The sequence below is a fragment of the Filicampus tigris genome, chromosome 20, assembly GCF_054856515.1.
Source record: "Filicampus tigris isolate MCC_2025a chromosome 20, RoL_Ftig_1.0, whole genome shotgun sequence".
Lineage (NCBI taxonomy): Eukaryota > Metazoa > Chordata > Actinopteri > Syngnathiformes > Syngnathidae > Filicampus > Filicampus tigris.
Window position 1 is genome coordinate 11,794,688 of NC_141236.1, and position 20,431 is coordinate 11,815,118.

At 44.5% G+C, this 20,431-nt stretch overlaps 2 protein-coding genes and 1 long non-coding RNA gene across 3 annotated transcripts; 1 reads left to right on the plus strand and 2 right to left on the minus strand.

Annotated features, from left to right (window-relative positions):
- Positions 1-888: 888 nt before the first annotated feature.
- On the minus strand, positions 889-8,742 carry LOC147128367 (uncharacterized). Its single transcript, XR_015083895.1, has 3 exons — positions 5,376-8,742; positions 2,757-2,888; positions 889-1,513 (listed from the first exon to the last, which is right to left on the minus strand). It is a non-coding gene; the product is annotated as an uncharacterized LOC147128367 (long non-coding RNA).
- On the plus strand, positions 1,119-12,555 carry mettl24 (methyltransferase like 24). The gene is made up of 5 exons (XM_086018995.1): positions 1,119-1,462; positions 6,875-6,973; positions 7,253-7,368; positions 10,028-10,247; positions 10,836-12,555. Exons 1-5 carry the CDS (start codon positions 1,253-1,255, stop codon positions 11,151-11,153), a joined length of 963 nt encoding a protein of 320 aa, XP_085875121.1. The 5' UTR covers positions 1,119-1,252; the 3' UTR covers positions 11,154-12,555.
- On the minus strand, positions 11,764-19,921 carry cdc40 (cell division cycle 40 homolog (S. cerevisiae)). The gene is made up of 15 exons (XM_086018982.1): positions 19,670-19,921; positions 19,039-19,125; positions 18,731-18,860; positions 18,564-18,650; positions 18,323-18,462; positions 18,133-18,229; positions 17,701-17,840; positions 17,471-17,545; positions 17,353-17,398; positions 16,394-16,495; positions 16,072-16,187; positions 15,320-15,453; positions 13,789-13,865; positions 12,643-12,787; positions 11,764-12,329 (listed from the first exon to the last, which is right to left on the minus strand). Exons 1-15 carry the CDS (start codon positions 19,919-19,921, stop codon positions 12,152-12,154), a joined length of 1,806 nt encoding a protein of 601 aa, XP_085875108.1. The 3' UTR covers positions 11,764-12,151.
- Between the last annotated feature and the right edge of the window lie 510 nt (positions 19,922-20,431).

Here is a 20,431-nt window from a genome sequence, read left to right on the forward strand (position 1 = left end):
ACAGTATTTGTTGTTGATGGTCTCGCAGCAGCCCTCATATGAACTTTGTAATGTTGGATGAGAACAAGCGGAGGGAATGGACAGACCACTCATCCGTCTCTGCCTCATTTTGGGATGGTCGAGGACTGTGCAGACTTACAGGTCAAGTCCGTCAACCAGGGAAAAAAAAAAAAAAAAAAAAAGCCACAATCCAAAAATCTACATGGTGTGTTTTATTTTCAAAAAAGGGTAATACTGTATTTGTATTTTTGAAAAGATACAAAATTGTAGAGAAAATGATTTTTTGGGCCATCTATAAAGTGATGGCGGATTGTGGTAGTACGCAAAACTTGCCACTAGATGGTAGTAGAGGTTGCTCTATTTTCGGGGGTCATAGCTGCATCATGACATCCAGGCGGGGTGGAGTTCTAATGAACAATCAAAAATAAACAATCAAATTGACATTTCAAACAAAACAATTGAACAAAATACAATAAAAAATTAAGTGAAACAACACAATGTATAAACAAAAGACAATAAAACAAGTACATGAATACAAAAATATTAAAAACACGAACAACATTTTTATAACGTATACAAAAAAATAAATGTCTGTACAATTTAAAAATAAAAAGTACATTTGCAAAGTAAACAACATTGTAAATACAACTAAATACATGAAAAAACTGCAAATAGATCAAACAAAATAGAATAAAAATAATGCATTATAAAAAAAAGGCAACAAATAAAAAAAAAAAATGTAATTCAAATTTGACTTAAATTCAACATTTCAATCAATTCCAATCCAAGTAATCTCACGCGTTACGTTGTCAAATGCAATTAATTTGTTTGGAAAATCATCTAACTCCTTCTCCCCCCCCCCCCCCCAAATTCAACAGGAGTTAACTTGTGTACAGATGTTGGGAAATGGGACACACATGAGCAGCCGAAAGCTAAAGTTACACTGCAACCTGAGATTCAGCGGGGAGGAGCGTGCATGCGGGCATGCTGTCAGACATTAAGCAAGAGGAGGAGTCTTAAAACTAAAAAAAAAATTGCAAATGAAAGGGGCGTGTGTGTCTTAGGGGAGTTGGGAGTGTTTGCAGGGAGTTCCCCAAGTATTCCAATACAGTGTGCACTCCTCCACACATGCTTGTGAGAGTGTGAAGGACTTCTCGGAGCGGACCCTGAAGGGTGGGGGGGGGGAGTTTCAGAAGAAAGGAGGACAATGGCCTAGCAGCCACTTGCTGCTGGTCATGACCAACGAGTGGACATGGGCCTGCTGCTGCGTTTGGCCTTGTTGCTCACATGCGTGTGCGTGAGCGTCCGCGTTTACCTGGAGACGGCTCGGCCACGCGCACCTGCGCCGCCGCCCGTCGCCGGGAGGGTCCCCGAGCTCGCAGAGACCGAGAACGGACTCCAGAAAAGGGGAGGCCCGATGAAGAGGAGGGATGAAGGCTCGCCCGGACATCAGCATAGAAAGGTTGGTGGCTCCGCGATGTTGTGTTTTCCTTAGTTATGAACTGCAAAAATCCTGTGCCGGTCAAAGTCATGGGTTTAAAATATATATACCGTATTTTTTATTTTTTTTTAAGGAAAAAGAAAATACAGGTGTAAAATTCGAATCATTAAAAAACAAAAATTAAACAACCACAGAAAAAAAGTAATGATTAAAATTCATGATGACAAGATAGGCTAGCCTTGGTGAAGCTCCAGAGTCACTTTCAAGTGATAACTTTGAAAAATAATATGTGATGTTATTGTTCTAATAATAATAATGTGTCTCGTACAAGATGAAGAAGAGAGCCGAGTCTTGAGGAGCAAATGATTGCGGGGCCTGGACGGCGCTGCCAGTTGTCCATCAATATTGCATCAGGGCGTATGTTGCCGCCACAAAAACGCGGCTGCAACCATGCCCCGGAAGAAAGCCGCTGACATTTGCTGTCACATTCGGCTTGGCTTTAACACTCTTCTCGCGACACCACTTCTTTGCCTCCCTCAAGGCTCCAGCAACGCGCTTCTTGCAGACTCTGTCATGCTGCCTTTTCTTCTTTTTCAAACGCGGCCTTGTCCCACTTGTACAAAGCCGCGCGTGGTTGACGGAATAAAACGCCGGGGATGCTCTATTGACGAGCTGATAAAAGACTGGGAGTAATTAGGGAGCCTTCGCCAAGCTCGTTAAAAGTCTGCGGCTTCATCTGTGGCTTTGTTTTTAATTGTTTGGGATTCTACAGCTCATTTCAACGAGCATCAGCTCATCAGAGGCTGTGTAAATACTGATTTAACTTTGTTTGCAACAGTAGCTCGTTGGTACAATTGTGACGTGCGGTTAGCTCTGCCCACATCACAAAAATGCATCTTCACTTTGAATATTCCACTGGTGTTAACAGCTTTAGAGTGCCTCATTATCAGTGTGAGTGCATGGAGAGAAAATGATGGAGCAAGGCAGGTTAAAAAAAAAAAAAAAAATGACTAAAAAGTCTGACTTGACAATCAATGTGTGGACAGGGGCTTCAGGCTGGTATAGCTCCCTTAGAGCGCCTCGTCGCGGCGTGGAAAAGCCTCGCAACGACTTGGTGTGATGTATTTTACGCAGATTTCAAATTTGTCTTCACGGGGCCAGAGCGCCAACTCTTGATGAGATAAGGTTATGACTTGTACATATCAAAGCGCTGCTGAACAACACAAAGTGAGCGGTGTGCAGCAAAAAAAAAAAAAAACTCCAGACAGTTTTGAGACCCCCTGCGGAATTGAAGTAAGAAAGAAAAGCCGCTGACCTGGGTCACGTCTCGCAGAGGACAAAGGGACGTGTCTGTCTAATCCCAAAGGTGTGACTGCTCTCGGTTGTCAGCCACCTTTCACCTCCAGCGTGAGGAGCGAAGGGGGGGGCGCACACTCGAGGTACCAGCCTGGAAGGAGATATGACATTTGGGTCACACACTCTCAATCTGCAGCGTGAATTGCATTCAAATGTAAAAGATTCTCCCAAAGTTGTGTCAACCTAAACATAATGCCTCTTACATTATAATCCACTATTTATTGTTGTTATTATTATTATTACTACTACTACTAGTCTGATGACAAAAGATGATTTTTACTTGACTATTTTTGGGGGGGCGGAAGAACTACTGCGGAAAGCCATTTGTTTGAATTTGCCATTGCAACTTGCACGCATGGAAACAGTGAGCTTTACGACTAAAGCTAATACGGAAATCTAGGTGCAACGCTATACGTCACAATAATGATGCGTGAAAGTGCTACGCTTGAGGGGGGGGGGAAAAAATAATCAGCTTGGCGCTGCACGCAAAGCCGCTTACACAACTCCCAAAAAAAGACGACGCGTTAACAAACACGAGGTGCTCAAGCACTCAAAGTGCCTCCTATGCGGAACGCTGATGTAAACACGCCGAAGAGTCCAACATGGTACCAAAGTAAACAAGAGAAACAAGTCGAGATTCCGTGACTATAATTGGAAAGGAAAACGTGAATCGACAATCGAGCGATCATTTTGCTGCTCAAGTTGATGCGGCAGGCCTGCATCACCGCTCACTTTGCATCCCGGCTGAACAAAAGGTGCTCTGTTAGGATCCCCAAGACAAAAAAATCAGTGTGGAACGCTCCCGAGAGAGTGTCCGTGGCACAGTCCCCCCCCCCCCCGCGCTTCTCGTCTGGAAACATTCCACCAAATTCCCTAAAACCCGCCAGCCCCACAGTCCCCCCTCCTCACTTGAATGGGTGCATTGACCTTTGAAACGAAAGCCGCGGCGTCCATCTTGGGCGCTCACATCGCGTACGTACTCGCACCTACAAGAATGGTCTTGCGTTATTCCATTTTTTTTTTAGCGTTGGACTAAATGTAGTACTTACGTTTGAGGCCTTCACTCATCAACAAACGTGGGCTTAGGACACAGCCTTGAGGGACACATGGGCTGAACGTTTATTGATTTTTATTTTCAAACACCGTTATTCTTATTCGCTAAGCAACTGTTTTCTTCTGAGGCCATCTTGGCCATATGGCGCTCAGCCTGCTTCTTGCAAACGAGACATCTTGCGGCACCCGGGATGGCGTCCAAGGAAGGCGAGCGAGCGCACGTTTGCATCGGCGGGCACCCAAACGTGTTTAAACAGCAAGCTCCTGCCCACAGACACGCTAAGAGTCGCACTCACGGCGACATGATAATCAAACTAAGTACAACGGAGTTCCTTTCCTTCACGTTTTTTTTTTTTTTTTTCGGGGTGACTTTAGTCCTCCGGTTTCAGGGTGAGGGTAGTTTGTACTGATTGATGCGCGGTCGACAAGCAGGCAATGGTGCAAATTACAAGCCCCCCCACGCTGGTCTTGGATCAGCTTTTACTGGCAGCACGTGGGCAGACTGTACAAGTAATCAGAAGCCTGTCAAGGCAGCAATTTGGTTCCTTCTCCTCGCTGGGATTGTTCAGCAAGCCGTCACGGCTAAAAATGATCTGCCTTTATTAAAACGGATCAATGTAATCCTTCACTCCAATCACAGTTGGTGTTAGTATATCTCTAAGTAAGGCTGTAAGCAGGGAAGGGAAGGGATGACAGTATTAAAGTATAAGCCTTGAAGACGGTGTAAAAAGCTGATTCTTTGTGGCAAATGACATCACTTTAAGAAATATTTGTGTATCTCATACTGGTATGAAAATGAGGTTAATCACTATAAAACGAAAAAAAACAAAAAAAAACAATAAAAGCCTCGAGTTTATGACAAAAAGAAAACGTGCACGTCCTCGGAAGTTATCATTCCGACTGAGGCATTCGATGCATTGCGGTTTTTGCAGCTTCGCACAGTAATCTCTGCGAAACAACCGAGCCGGTGACACCGCCGCTAAAAAGGTTTAGCTTAGCCTAGAGATGGAACGAGGTGGCGCCAAAGCATTACCTTTCCATTAGACAAGGCTCTGGCCTGTCTAATAGGAGCTCCTCTCCTCACTCCAACGTAGTGCTCCTTTGCATCATGAAGCCACAAGATGGAGCCAAAGCATTACGTTTTGATGGCGCCATAGCATTTCGTTTTCATGACACCGAGCTGCGGCGCCATCTTGTGGCACTGGGAAAAGTCAAAACAATCAAACCGCCCGGCCTTACTTTTGATTGGTGACGATGCGCAGCTTCTGGTGTGATTTTTACTTTTCTGATGATACTTATCATTAATTATGATTGAGGTGATTATCTTTTCATCTAGAGCAATAAAAAGCAACGTTGAATGACTGAAATGAATTCTCACTAGATGTGTTCATGTCTCATTTTCAACCAATTTCAGGAGCATGGTTTTCTCATTTTGGTCAATTCCTGCATATTTGTTGACTCCGTCTCTGTGTTTGTGTACACACACACACACGCGCACACACTGAAATCTGTGTTTTCCTCTCACCTGCTCCCATTGTTTTTGACAAGCTGTCCCATCTCTTGTTTAATGGGCTCATCTCTTGTTCAGCCATCCGTCCGTCCGTCCATCCGCCCGTGTCTTGTCCCAGAGGGCTCCTTCACGCATGACCTGGCTGTGCAGGCTCCTGTCACACACTCAGGCTTTGAAGTTAGTTACACCGTAAATCACACGAGCGCAGCGCTCTGTACCGAGTGATGCTGATCAAAATGAAAGCAGAACGAAGCAATAATCCCAACAAAAGGCACTAACAAAAATGTGCCCCGGCAGGGACGTTAAATCACTTCAAGAAACGCTACCACAGTTTTAAGTCCAATTTGAACATTAACTGTCATAAATGCATAATGAGAAGTTCATCACACTGCACAGGACAAGTCAAATAAAGTCCACCTAGCTGTCCTCTTTTGTTTGACGCAGTCAAGGCGGGTTGGCTCATTCTTCCGTCCTGTTTTGTATTCTGCGCGGCCGTCCCGTCACACCCTGGCTGACAGGCACGCATCCGCCGACATGCCCGGCCAGCTCCATCGGGCCGTGCGCAAAAAAATAAAACAAAAACAAACAAAACCAAAAAAAAAAAAAAAAAAAAAGGATGTCGTCATGTGATGGAGTGGTTTCAAAGTGGTTCTAAAGTCCAGCGAGCCGAGACTCTGGTGAGGGACGTTCTCCTGTGTTTGTGATTAACATGGCTTACCCTCTGCCAGAGGTGTTGATGACTTGTTGCTGCCTGACTGAACACCTGGACTCAGCTCTAATTCCGTCACAGAGCTTATGTGCTGCAGATGCACACAAACGCTTGGAGTGAAGGGTTTGGAAAAGAAAAAAAAAAAAAAAAAAAAAGTCTGGATTTCAAAACAAAATTTTCCCCCTGGAAACTGAATTGTTTAGACTGTGGCTGTCTTTCCAAGGAGGATTTTTCAAAGGGAGCACCTGAAACCAAAGGTAGCTCAGTTTCTTCTTGACTGTAAACTTCCAAGAGGTAAATGTGTTTGCATTGTCTTGAATAAATCCCATCACGGAGTTCATGTGTGCATCAGCTCCCAGTGAGTCCGTTGTCCCGGATATCTGGCCCGTGATCGGTCGTCATGTTCCAACCTGCATCGGCGCCACTGAAAGCCAAGCTCCTCCATCCAGGGACAACTCTGAAAGCAGTACTTGGGAGTTCACATCCCGAGTAGTCCTTGAAGCAAGAAGAATAGTGTCTACCTACTTGTCTCCTCTATAAATGTAAATTACTGCCAAGCAGTGCATCTATAATAAAAGCAGCAGCAACTTACCTAAGGTGACAATGGGAGAGTAATGAGAAGAAAAAAACAACTTCCTTCCCCGAATACATTTTGGCCTACTTTTATCAGTGGCAATACACAAGTAGTTTAAAACCTAGCTCACTTTGCTGTCCTTGTGCTGGATTTCTCGCACATTCTCATTTGGGTCCTGATCTGCTGTTTGTAGACGCTGTCCTTCAAATCCTGTAACTTGTATGCGTGCAGGTGCATCGGTGGCGCATTGAGCTGCAGCCTTGGGCCGGACCGAGTCACTCTCTGGAGGATGAAGCAAAACGCTTTCTTCACTACATCGCAACACCACAAGTGAGTAACACAACTACTGGACCTACCGACTCACCTACGGGACGGGACTACTGACTGAAAAGCTTGCCTACCCACCAACTGACCAAGCTAAATACTGATTGCTAATTTGAAACCGAGCAACTGGACTGCGCAACCTTCGCACCTACCGAAGCTAGCATGAGTCACTGCTAACAAACTGACCTTCCCACCTACCGACTTAAAGAGTTTTCCCCCATCAAAGTTGAACCAAAATTGCAACAATGAATAGCATACAGAATAATACTACGTTCATATGTCCAGGTGTCCTGCGCAAGTCGCCATGTGGGCCCAGATGGAGGTTGGGCTGTGTGTCTGGACCCCAAATACAGCCTGACTAGTAGGATGCGACACAAGCAATGCCGGGTCTACTCTTTTGGGTGAGTGAGTCGCATGCACCGTGCATCAAGTCAACCCTAGTAGAGGAAGATACGGTATTGTCACATTTCTTTTATTCTATATTATACACATGATTGGAGATATTTTGCACTAACGCCATGGGTTCTGAAAAACAACCTCTGCAACTGTAAGCCCAGTTTCCCCTCGCAATGGTGTCATAAAAAAAAAAAACCAAAAAAAAAACGTTCACTCTGTGAATGATCAGTGAGTTATATGCACATATGGTGCTGACTAAGAGCAGCACACGTGGTGTGAGTTATGTTTCAAGCTGTTAGGTACAACGTGTCGTGCTGCTCCAGTCTATCACGCCTACAAATGCAGCTGTTCCTCATGTCCGTCTAGTCAGATTTCCTCCCACATTTGCTTTCCATGCAAGTCCCCGTCTTGGCATCCTCCTTTTAGTTTTCAAGTCACTGACTAATTGGTCACCGAGGGGCTACGCTCACACCGCGTCCATCTTTACCTCTAATTCTTAATTTGTTGAGTGGCAGCCTAATTAGAGTAAAGATAATCCTCCAGTCTGCATCCGTCTCCCTCAAGCGACTCGGATTAGATCCCACCGGGACTCTGTGGCAGTTTATCTTCTTAAGATCGTTAAGTCAATGACTCGGTCGGTTCTGGCTTGACACTACCCTGCTGGGTGCTTTGCTGTGCTCAAGTCCCCGGGGAGTTTGCGTTCTGGAGAACAGAGAGCATATGAACCGGAGAAGCGGGAGATTGCTGAGCAGGTGTGCTGGAATCCAGTCTGGCAATTCAAGGACAGTGATGCAATGGGATTTTATCTACAGCGGGACGGACAGAGGGATTGGACTGCCTACACATTATGCCGGGAGTTTGTGTGACATCCCAGTCTAAATCCACAGGAAGATGAGCAGACTTTTGGCAAGGTTTGGGGAAATTGTCTTCGGGAATCCATCATCCTAAAGAAGAATTGTGAGGCCAGAGATCGCTGGGTTCGGGCCAGTGAGAGGGCTCAAGAAAATTTAGGTCTTGCATGACCTCGATCCAAGCTGTGGTGTACATGTTTTGTTTAAGACCACATTGTTCTCTAGGTTGAATTCAAAATAGCTTGACAGGAGAAGCACAAAACACTATAAGCTCCACAGTATCTCAGACTTATCAAGGTCGCTATTTCCCGGAAAGTCAACAGTGACTAATACCTACCTGTAGTGGTATCCTTGTTTTTCCTCCTACATTCTCCTTTGATTTACTCAGTGACATTGAACCAAGATGAAATTCTTAGAAAAACATGTTGGACAAGAGAGCCCAGGGTAGGAGTTAGTCAAGAAAAACTGTTCCATTCTCTTAACACCAGATCCTTTTCAACGCCGTCCCCTATCTGACCTACATCCTACTTGTAAATATATCCCAGGCGCCATGTGGGCCCAACTCTCTCTCGCTCGCTCGCTCGAGAGAGAGAGTTCTGCTCTGTTTTAGCGAACTAAAGCTGAAGTCCACAACCCAATGCAAATCTGCCTTCAAAAGAGATGTCAGAGGGTGTTAAGATCGCAGTTGTGCACATTGTTGAAAGCGGTGGCACTCAGACCGCAGTACACCTTGTGCTTGTCCTTGCTTGAACTGTGGTTGTCATTACCTTTAAGCAGTTCTTTTGTTACTTTTGGAACGTGATTTTGTCAGCGTGATGAAAATTCTGTGATACAAGTAAGGCTATTTCCATATTAATATCTGAAATTTAACAACGTGAAGCCTCAAGGGCTACAAATACGCCTCGGAGCGAGGCAGGCGATATCGCTTGCCTGTACTGCATCGTAATTTATTCTGAAATTTCAATTCCGACAAATTGCCTTTAAGGATTTTAATAAGGTAATGAGTTTTGTGCTACATGTTATAGCACCGTATAAAATGTATCCATAACATCTATGGCACATTTGGGTTAAAGCAAAGCTAGTACATACATGAAGTCCACTAATCGAGATGCACCACAGGAAAGGCAGTCAAGCGAGACGAGAGATGTGGAACTTAAGGGAACATAAACAGAAAATACCATATATAAGCTCATCGCTACACCCTGCAGTCTCAAGCGACACATTATTGCAGTAACAATGGGGCCTTATTCATCGCATTTCTCATTGTGGAGGGTTAATAATTTACAATGAGTCCCCCCGATACCCACGACCTGCGCTGCTCCATAAGTAATCCTGTTGTCTGAGGTATCGTTCACGTCCGTAATGTCCCAACGACGACTAGGACCCTCTCAATTAAATATTTAGCGGTATGAAAACACATCGAGTCGCGTCTCCATTTCTCTTTCTATGCATCATTCATTGCTCCCGCTCACGGGAAGCAATCTGGGGCCTCATCTGTAAAAAAAAAAAAATGAGTATACTGCGAAAGATGGTTTCCCTTCCCACAATTACAGAACGCAGTCAAAGCACAAACTAGACACAGGGGAGAGTATGGAGATGGTAGCTAAGGGAATAGGAAGAAAAAGAGACAACTACAGAGCTAGAGTGTGGAGCGCGGAACTGATCAGATAAACAAAGCCAGACTTGCATTGTTTCAAAGTGGAGCAGCAGAAAAGGAGATGGACAAAAGCGGGAAACCGGATTTAACTTCTCATTCATTTTCCAGTCTGACGCCTTTGACCTTGATCACCAACTTGGCCTGTTTGGGTTCCAGGTTGGTGCCAGATGACCGTAACCTGGAACGATACCTGGCGAGATCGGGTTGCGAGGTGCACTGTTTCGATCCCAGTTTGAAGCAGCCGCACCAGCACCACAGCAAAATGTGGCTCCACCGCCTATCCGTCGACTGGAGGGATCCCAACCCGGCTGTCAGTGCCCAGCGGCAGTACACCAAGAAACTGGCCACCATCCTCAATAACTTTGGTCACAGACAGGTAAGCGATGGGAGAACCCAAGCAGTCAGCAGACAATGCAAGAAGGTCTCCCTATTTACCGTCGGCCAGGTCACTCCGAGATGCAAAACAGACCCCAGATTTGCATGGCCAGACCTCCGCACTGGAATTGTGTCTTAGTTATTCAGAATGCTTGTGTTGCCCTGTGTTGTTTTAATGGTGGAAACTACTTGAACAGGGAATTTTCCTTGCGGATCAATCAAAGTATCGACTGCTCTATCGATCAAACATTTGCAGTGGGGGAATCAAATCACTCCCACAAACAAGACCATTAAGGATATAAAAGGTCAGATCTTGGAGACATTTAACAATTTAGTAGCCTTGGAAAGAAAAAAGCCAAGGTCCTGATCCAAGATTCCCCACAGACCAAACGGTGCTATCTGCTCTGGCAGTTCAGCCTTGCCTGACTGCAGCAGGACTCAATCCATCATCCAAATGACCAAAGCCTTAGCGCAAAGTTAACCTTTACGTTTTCAAATGTTTCAGCAATCAATATAGCCTCACGGTTGAATGTTTTTTTTTCCCCCCAAAGAAGCTACAATTGCTGGATTGATTGCGCTCCCGTTTCAGGTGGACCTTCTGAAAGCAGACATGGAGAGTGCCGAGTGGAAAATTCTGGAGAACTTAATCCTGGAAGGAGTTCTGGACTCTGTCGGTCAACTGCTTTTGGAGGTTCACCTCCACTGGGCGGGTTTCGAGGTGGCAGGGGACGACCCTTCCGTGGTACGCTATTGGTTCAGCTTGCTCAAGGAGCTGGAACGTGCCAACTTTCGCCTCTTCCACGTGCACAGCGACCCGGCGCAGCCGCACGTCTTTCTGCACAAGAACGTCTTGAACGCCAGCAGCGCCTACACCTTAGCGTGGGTCAACACACGGTGGACGGCCTGAAGTGGTCCAAAATGAAGGATAAGCGGATTTGAGAAACAAAATACGCGCAGAAGCACATCCCTCTGCTCAGATTGACCTTTCGCCAATCTACGTCGCACCCCCAGCTTCATTTCTCCTGGCCCATAATGACCTTAGCCATCAAGCTTCCAGAGGCTGTGTATTCTACTACCTCATCGAGGCTGTGCTGTTCGCTGTGGGTCGACTTCCAAGTCAGCATGTTCATGGCCCTACGATTAATTCAAGGCCGCAGCAACTCACATTCACGAGACTTGTGCTTCTACCCTCGGTTTATGAAGACAGGAAGAGACCAACATTGCAGAGGTGTAAATTAATGATGTGAGGATAGATACTGACACATTTACACCATTTTTAGTCTGCGGGGGAGAACTATGGAGCTGCATGGATCACAAGAGGAGAGGCAGTGTTTTTGCCACGATGACTATCATGAACAATAAGGTCAAGAACACTTCCATCAAGTTGGAAGACGCAAGACGTTCAAATAGGGAGAAGAGCCTTTCATTTAAACGGCAAGATTCATGTTACCACACCAAAGACGTTGTTTGCACACGAAACACAAGCCTACAAAATAAAAGCAATAAAAGACGCAAACCAAGGATTCTCTTGACTGTATTTTAAATGATTACTGATAAAAACAGAAAAGGGGTACAATTGACCGACAGTTTATTATTTCTATATAGCTGGCCCTAAAATTGAAAATAAAGACATTGGCAAAATATAAACTACACAGGACAATGCAAACCAAAACATCAAAAGGTGTCAATGCATCCCTGGTAGCAAGTAAAAATGAGGTGGCGATTCTTTTTTTTTTTTTTTTTTTTTCTTATCTTTGTACAATAACACCCTGAACTTGTGTGGATACAAAAATGCACTGCAACAATAAGACTGGATGCCAGTCTCGTGGCTTTCACTCACAATCCCTCACCTTTTGCCCAGATGTACATCGCCCCTCCCTCCTTAAAACACACGCAGGGAATGTTCTAATCCCAGAGTTTGATTTGTCCGTCCCAACCACAGGTGATGACCTTGGAGGTTTCGTGGGGATGCCACAGGGCGCTGATGCACACTTTGTCGTGAGCTTTGATCCGATGGTACAGCTTGGTCGTCTTCCAGTCCCAAATGTTCAGCTTTCCGTCGGCGTCGCCTGACACCACGTAGCTGGTAAAACGATAGCAAAGATTTAGGGATATAATCCAGCTCCTGGCAGTGTTTCCAAGGCTACCTGAAGAGAATGTGGCTATGCGCAGATGTGCGGCGGTTAGTACAGAGCCGGATTTTTGTTTTGTGGGTATGGAGTCCTTAATTACGGTACTGAACTGCTCTTGTTAGCGCTTTTGGTGGATTAACAAAGCGTTTAAAATGATTAAAAATGGACTTGACAATGTTTTTTTTTCCCGTCTGATACGATTCATGTCACATTTCGCTTCTCTCATTTGAAATTCTTGGTTTCAAAGTCAAAGGGCTCACTTACCTCATGTCCGGGGAGAAGTCCACCTGGCAGGCATAGCCGGCAACCATGTGGCCCTTGAAGATCTTCTTCTTGTTCAGTCGGAAGCGGTTTTGGGCGCCAAAGATCAGAATCTGATTGTCCATGGACTGGCACGCAAGCCACTTACCTTGGGTTTGAAAAAAAACAAAAAACAAAAAAAACAAAAAACAAAACCGCAGTGTAAACAGTAAGATTAATAACATAAAAACTGCACTCCGGCAAAGGCTTGTACTCTAATTTGACACCTTCACAGACAACTAGTATGCAGTGGCCCGAATTTAGTTGTGAAGATACAAATAAGTGAGAGACAAATAAGAGTTAAAAAAACATTCAATTATTCAGGAGAAATGGAGTGTTTGTGTCATCAGCCTGCTTTGTGGTGGGCGGCCAGCGCAAAGGCACACAGAAGATGCATGAAGGCCATTTTGGTCAAAGTGGAAACCTGAGTGGACACCTACTGAGATCATATGCATAATTCAAAAGGACTACAGAGAAAAAAACAACATGTTGGGACAAATATAAACACAGCTCGAAGGAGGTCACAAAGAGATGGATTTCTGGTATCATTCTACTGAGCCGGACTTTCATATTTCTGAAATATTGTCAGTAAAGTGTTTTAGAAAAAAAATCTGCAACTAATTGCCCCAAAAGATGTATGATTCCCTCGCAACTAAACTCAACATAGTTCCTTGATACCAAACTGTCAAGATGGCAGACAAAAACAGCAAGTACGTGACTTTCCTCTGCAAATAACAGGATAGGTTCCCAAAAAAAAAAAAAAAAACACACAAAGATGTGAACTCGCAAATGTGGAACCATGACTATGTCGGGGTTCACTAAATAATGTCCAAAGCTGACACTGGACTTGAGTGTTTTCCCCCCCAGAATGAAGACAGACCAGGGAGAGTAAATCAGGGATTTGATTCGGATCACACATCTGATTCCCTTCTATCAACTGGCTTGAAGCCAATCCCGCTTGGCTCCGTGTGGCCTCGCTCAAAAATCCAGCCCACTAATAATACAAGATGCACTTCTGAGGCCCTTGGAATTGTTCTGCGCTATGAATCCACTCCATTACGGCACCCCCGGGGAGGCCCGGGTGCTGCCAGCTCGGCTTGTTTGACTCACCGTTGGGAGAGAGCGTCACAGCCGGCATGGAATGCATGCTGGGCTCGGCGATGTACTTGAAGTCCACAGGGATGTCCCTGAAAATAAAACCCCATGTTCAGTACACTTGGCTTGAATCCAAGATCAGATAAAAAAAAAAAAAATTTAAATCGAGGCAAGTCTGAGACAGGCAGCGAGATTGCATCTCGACAGTAAAATAAACAAAGAGTTTGGGACCATGTGGGCGGTTCTTTTGAAGCTTAAGACTTGAGGTCACTTTGTTCATGACACCGTGACCAAATTTCCTGTTTTTGTCTTGCAGATCGGCTGCAAAGTGGATGCTGATGTGAGCGTATGTGTTAGCAGCATTTTTATGCTAAGTGTGCACATTGAGGTTGTGTGTGCGTGTGTGAGTGTCTGTGATTCTGCGTGTGCTCTCGAGATGAGAAACATCTGGAACAGAATTCCGCTGGCACGGACAAGTGTGCACACGCGAAGAACATGATTATTAACACAGTCCATGCCGTCTCCCATTGGAAATCATCATCATCAAAAAGGCTTTCCACATCTGTCCCATTTGCTGTTCTTTGGAGCTCATGATGCTTTCCCTTTGTCATTAGTGGCAATCTTCCTAAAGCCGTGACCATCTTTAGAGTAGCAATTTTATTTCTCAGATCCTGAGGGCTTTTTTTTTTTCCCCCGTTGCCATATTCAACTTCAAGTGCCTAGTATAAAAGCGCGACAGGGCGCTAAAACTAAATTTCACACACCTGCTCCCCCATTCATGCCTGACATTTTTTCCTGTAGGGGTGTACTCATTTTTGTTGCCAGTGGTGCGGACATCAACGGCTTTATGTTGAGTTATTTTGAGGGCAGAGTAAATATACAAGCCGCACACAGACTAATTTACATTGTGGTGATGTCATGACTAAAGTGTTGTCCCGTGAAAAAGACAAAAACAGGGAGGGGTGTCCACACTTGTGTTACGATACCGCATATGCATACAGACCAAATATTTTGATCAAATGCTTAAGCGGGACACGAAAGTGGGATTTCACTTGCACCGCGATAGAGCTGACCGCTCATTGTTCTCCAAATCATATGAGTGCATTGCCAGCCGCTGCAGCAAGTAACATGAGCCACTTCTGGCGAGCTGTGCCTGATCGCTGTCATGGAGCCCATTTCACAAGGCGGGGAAGAGAGCAGAGGGAGCAAAATAATAGCCGAGAGGCAGGTGGCATCTGTGGGAAAAGAGGACAGTGAGGACAGTAAAGCCAGGCAAGGCATAGCACTCGCCTGCTTTGCTCCCAGGCTGCCCTAATAAAGCCACAGAACAGTCTGCGCCGTGATTGTGTGTGAGAAAATATTTCTTTTTTTTTTTTTTACCAGCTAATCCCTTTTGCTCTGGCATGTAAGTCTATTAAGTAATAAGAGGCAGGAAGGTTGAACAGAAACAGAACATTCGACATTCCAGCAAAAACAATTGAAGATGATTGTTGGGCAATTTCAAGCAAAATGTTTGTTCCGTTTTAGTCGCATTATCTTTACTCACCACTCCCAAACTCGAAGACTCTTGTCATCCGACGTGCTGACAAAACGCCTGTTCTCATCCACGAACGTGATGGTGTTGACGGCGCCCAGGTGACGGTCGTACTCCTGAACCACCTCGCCGGTCCTGATGTCCCACTGGCAAGGAAACCGCAATGTCGGACACGTAAAACGGAAACCTCGATTGACAGTTTCAACCAGAATACAACATCATGGGCATTGTTTACTTTTTCAAAAATAACGAGGCTATAGGATGAGCATACAGTACACAGTGTAGATGGAATGTTATGCAATGGCCATGTCAATCACCCGACCCGAATCCGATTGAGCACGCATTTCTCTTGCTGAAGACCAAACTAAAGGGTCGTTATTTATTTATTTTTTAATCTTGGCTTCAATCTTCTCACTCAGTACAATGAGAGCACATCATTGCGCAAAAGAGTGGAATAATTAATTTAAAAAATAAAACGATATATATGCAGCTGCACATCTTCAGAACAGGTATGTCCTTGTACTTTTGGATTTACAACCTTTTTTTCCCCCCAGTCAGGTGTATGCTACGCTACACTGAAAGCGAAGTGATGCGCGCTCACTCGCTGTCATGCAAGGCACACATGATTAAACACAGAGCCGTGCTGCAGGACGGGACGGGAGTGTGCTTTGGGCACAAGGTCACAAGAAGAAGCGTCGCCGCGTTCTCGGTTGACCTGAGTCGATGAAAGGGAGGCAAGGGCCGGGGGTTAGCCGTTCCTTTACCTGGACGATCTTCTTATCCGACATGCCCGCCACCAAGAGATTCTGTTTTTCTTCATCGGGGTTGAACTTGACGCAGTACGGCACCTTCCGGTTTGTGAATCGGGAGATGCACTGGCCTATGGAGGGGAAAGCAGAGGCGTGAGACCCACGGCTCAATTCGATGATGTGGCGCTATGATGTGTGCATTTTTCCTATTGGAAACAATAAAAAGTGAATCCATTTGCCATTTGAATCAAATTAACTGTAGAAATTGAGTAACTTATGGGTGATTCGAACTCCAGAGGCTCACTGTATGTTCAGTCAAAGTGTTCTGCTAGCATACCGGTCTCAGAGTCCCAGAGTTTGATGTAGCGGTCGTAGGCGGCGCTGAGGAACTGATTCCCGCCATTGTTGAAGCAAATGTCTCGCACCGCTTTGCTGTGGCCTAAGAAAAGAAAAACCTGAATGAATACAAAAATCAAACTGGGAAAAAAAAAAAGTCACTTTAGGCAAAGCGCCCCTCCCTCCTGTCTCATTACTGCGTCTCCCCAACCGCCTGCCTTTGATATCACATTTATAAGCGGCATGTAAAATCTGGGCTAATGAGGGAGGTTTGAGAGGCACGCTGAAGCGGGAGCTGTGGGACTTGAAAGCTGGATTTCATCTTTAAATGAGCTTTTTCTCACTCAAAGACAACACTGCTGCCGCAGAACACCACGATGACGGCCACTGTTGCCAACATGCACACTGACATAAAAACTACAGAGAGCAGGCGTGTAGAGGAATTAAGGATTCAATAGCAAATACCCGCTTAAGACTCTTCCTGAATGGCGGCATTTTTACGATATTGCTGTTCAACAACTTGGTAAATGCCCCACTCCATTGACACTCCACAAGGCAACACGCTAACAATAAATTTACTTAGCGATTAATTTAACAACAAAAAGCTTCCCATGAATGTTACATCTAACGGTGGGAAAACATCAAGAAGAAGAAATAAAATCATTCCCCTCTGTGTCCTCTCGAGGCTGCGAGTCTCGTCATCCCCGGGATCCTGAATAATGTATATCGGTTGGTGAGGGAGCTGACAAGCAGAAGTGGGCAGAAAAACAGTCGCCATCCTGACATCTCTCAAGAACGCTGTTGAAAGTGACCTGTATGCATTAAATCCCCCTCCCCCTGTCCTACCCCCGACACTAACCCTTATTCTCCTGAGAAAAAAAACAAACAGTAGAAAAAAAATAACATTTCATCTTGGGTGCTCTTGCAGAATTGCAATTGCAATCACTGCTGTTTACTTACCAATAAAAGTCCGAATACACCTCCTCTCATTGTATACCTCCCACAACTGTGGATAGACGGGGAGAAATTCAAAATACGCAGCAAAGTGATTTGTCTTACATTGAGTTCTGCATATTACCTTAATCTTACAATCCATGGAGCTGGAAAGCAGCAGATGTCCCGAAAGTGGAAACAATCGGATGGCGCTGACACCCTGCAAGACATTTTGAATAAACTCACACGCGTCCATGGAAAAACCGGTTCAATCCCAAATGAGTCGAACCGTGTTTGATGTTTTATACAATGGCCGCAGGTCACCCGTTTAGGCTAACTAGGCTTCGTTACCGAACAGTTAGTCGGGGGACTAACCTTTGTGTGCCCAGACCAAACGTGGATTTGCTTTTTGGGTAGGTAACACTTGTCTGGTGCCTCGGTAGAACGCAGGTTGACGCCCACGTCCTGGGGAATGTGCAGGTAGGACCTGCCCTGGTAGTCAAACATGTCTTTAACTGATGGAAAGAAGAAGAAGAAACAAACAAAAATTATGTGAGAGGCTCCGTAAATTATCTTCATAAAATACAATTGCAACACTGTGGAACCACCAAAGTCGTATGTGACGCTGGATGACTTTCAAATGAATTGATTTTCACTTTCCAAGGACTTTAATTTTCCAACAACATTTTAGTTTCTACGAGTCCATATGGTACTACTTTTGGAGGTTGCGCTGTGAATAGTAGTATTACGACACATGGTGATCAATTGTATGAAAAAGTGTTACAATACCCCAAATTTAAAACATACCATGAAGAATGGTCTTCTCTTCTGCCGGAGCTTCGTCTTCATTCCTCCCCCGTTTTTGTCTTTTGGCAGTGATCTCATCCAGCTCTTTCTTCTCCTCCTGTAACGTGACAACGATCATCTCTGATTCATAATCACAACGTTGTTTTTTGTAAAAATAAATAATTAAAAAAAACAGGAACAAGCGCATTACCTCAGTGGGTTTTGCCACAGATTTCTCATCGACATATTTCGCCCATGGTCCCAGGTAGTTGTCGATATCTCCTGCGTCGCCACCTTTTACCTTTTTCCTTTTGTCTGGCTTCTTGTAAGCACTCTCAAACACTGTCAACCCTGGAGGACAAAAAATATATGTTTGAAAAAGACACAAACAGCTCGTAACTTGAAAACCTCAGACAGCGGGACATTTCTAAGTCGAGGTACCACTGGCCTACCTTGATTTTTCTCAGCCTCGTCCACCGCACCGATGTAACTACTCCCGGTTACTTGGTTTGTGTCCACAGATGGATCTAAGGCATAGCCTTTTGAGGGATAGGAGGAATGTTAAAAACAAGAAAGAGCCAAAAATGTTAGCAACATAGGCCTGTGATGGAGAGCCTACCAAGTGACGAAAAGGTCCTCCTCTGCTGTTCAAACATGAAGTCGTTGACATGAGCGGGTTCGGCGTAGCCGGATAACATGTTCCTCGGGGCGGCCATCTGTTGGGTTTTGAAAGGGTTTTCCGGTCCAAACTAGGAGGGAAGGACACCTGATTTGTCAATTTGGGGAAAGTTCCATCCTTTGGTGTCATTTACCAGTTGGGATGAAACTGTTTATGTCTCACGGATAAACGATGACACAGCGTACAAATCTAGCACAAGGCACCATAAAACATTAATATGAGCATCAGCTGCCACTATAAGCACTTACCTCTGGCGCAAACATGGTTTCATATCTCGGGTTATAGGTGACTTCTTTCACGGAAGGATCAAGATGTACGCCAGTCTCAACGGACTCCTACAAAAAAGAGGCACAGAATGGGTAAAAAGATTGTTAACTTGTTCAGTGTTTAGAGAATATGCAATTTTTAAATATTTTCTTCAGGCATCTTGATATTTAAAGTGCACATGAAAAACAGAGAGTAGTGAGTTTACCAAGGTAAAGTCAGTGTTGCCAACTTGTGAATTAGGTTGCGTTATTTAGCAACTTTCCTGAGCAGTCTAGCAACTATTTTTCAAAAATGTGATTAATGAGTTTAAGAAACAAAGATGAGCAACAAACATTTTCACAATGTTTTGCATACGACAAGAAAGGTGCCCGGTGGAAGGCGATCACAAAGTCAATGGCGCAAAACATTGCCATCGACAATCTGTTGCAAAAGCAGTGATAATCTCCACATGTTGAAAACTATCGCTAGCACGATAACATTTACATTTATATATAAAAGACGTCCATGGAAATAAAACGAAGCACGTGTTTATAACTCAATGAAATAGCTGCAGCGAATAGTGAGCTTCTTGCTTAGTTAGCCAACGCTAGCTAAGTAGCTTCGATAGTTTACCTTGACAGCAACTTCGGGAGCGGAATTAAAAACCGCTAAGGTCATTGTTGGACCAGAGGGTAAAGGTTTTAGGTGCGCTGTTGCATCTGGATCCGTAGCGTCCGAATTTTCGGGACTGGTGCCGGACTGAGACTCATTATCCGAATCGGAATCGCTGCAGTAGGAAACGAGGGAAGACACGGCTGCGGACATTTTGGATGTTGTGCTTTCACCGGAAGCGCAGGGCATCGTCACTTCCGTTTCGTGGTCCATCTTAGTAAAAAAAAAAAAAAAAAAAATATATATATATATATATATATATATATATATATATATAACACATCTGTACATCTAACACATGAATAAACATTATTATTCTTACACATACATACCAGCCAGCGAGACTTTTCTTGTACAAAAAAACACGGTGATACCTTTTTATTTTTTTGTTTTGTTTTTGTTTTAAAAAGCTTCAGTAATGATATTAAAGGGATAATTAATACAAAGTAAAATATATTAGATATTTTTGTCTATTGTGTGTAAAGATGAATTGAAAGAGTCATTTACGTTGAAATAATCCCTACCATGTTGTAACATTTATTTCTCACATTTTAAAACAATAACCGACGAGTATATATTTGCGCAGGTTTATCCACCTCCCACACTGGAGCGGTTGCATAGGACGCTTTTGCGCCCTAACAATAGAGTGGCCCGTACCATTGTCGTCACTTTTACGGGGATATTCCCTGTCATATAAATGCTATTTGTACGCTGTTACCGAGC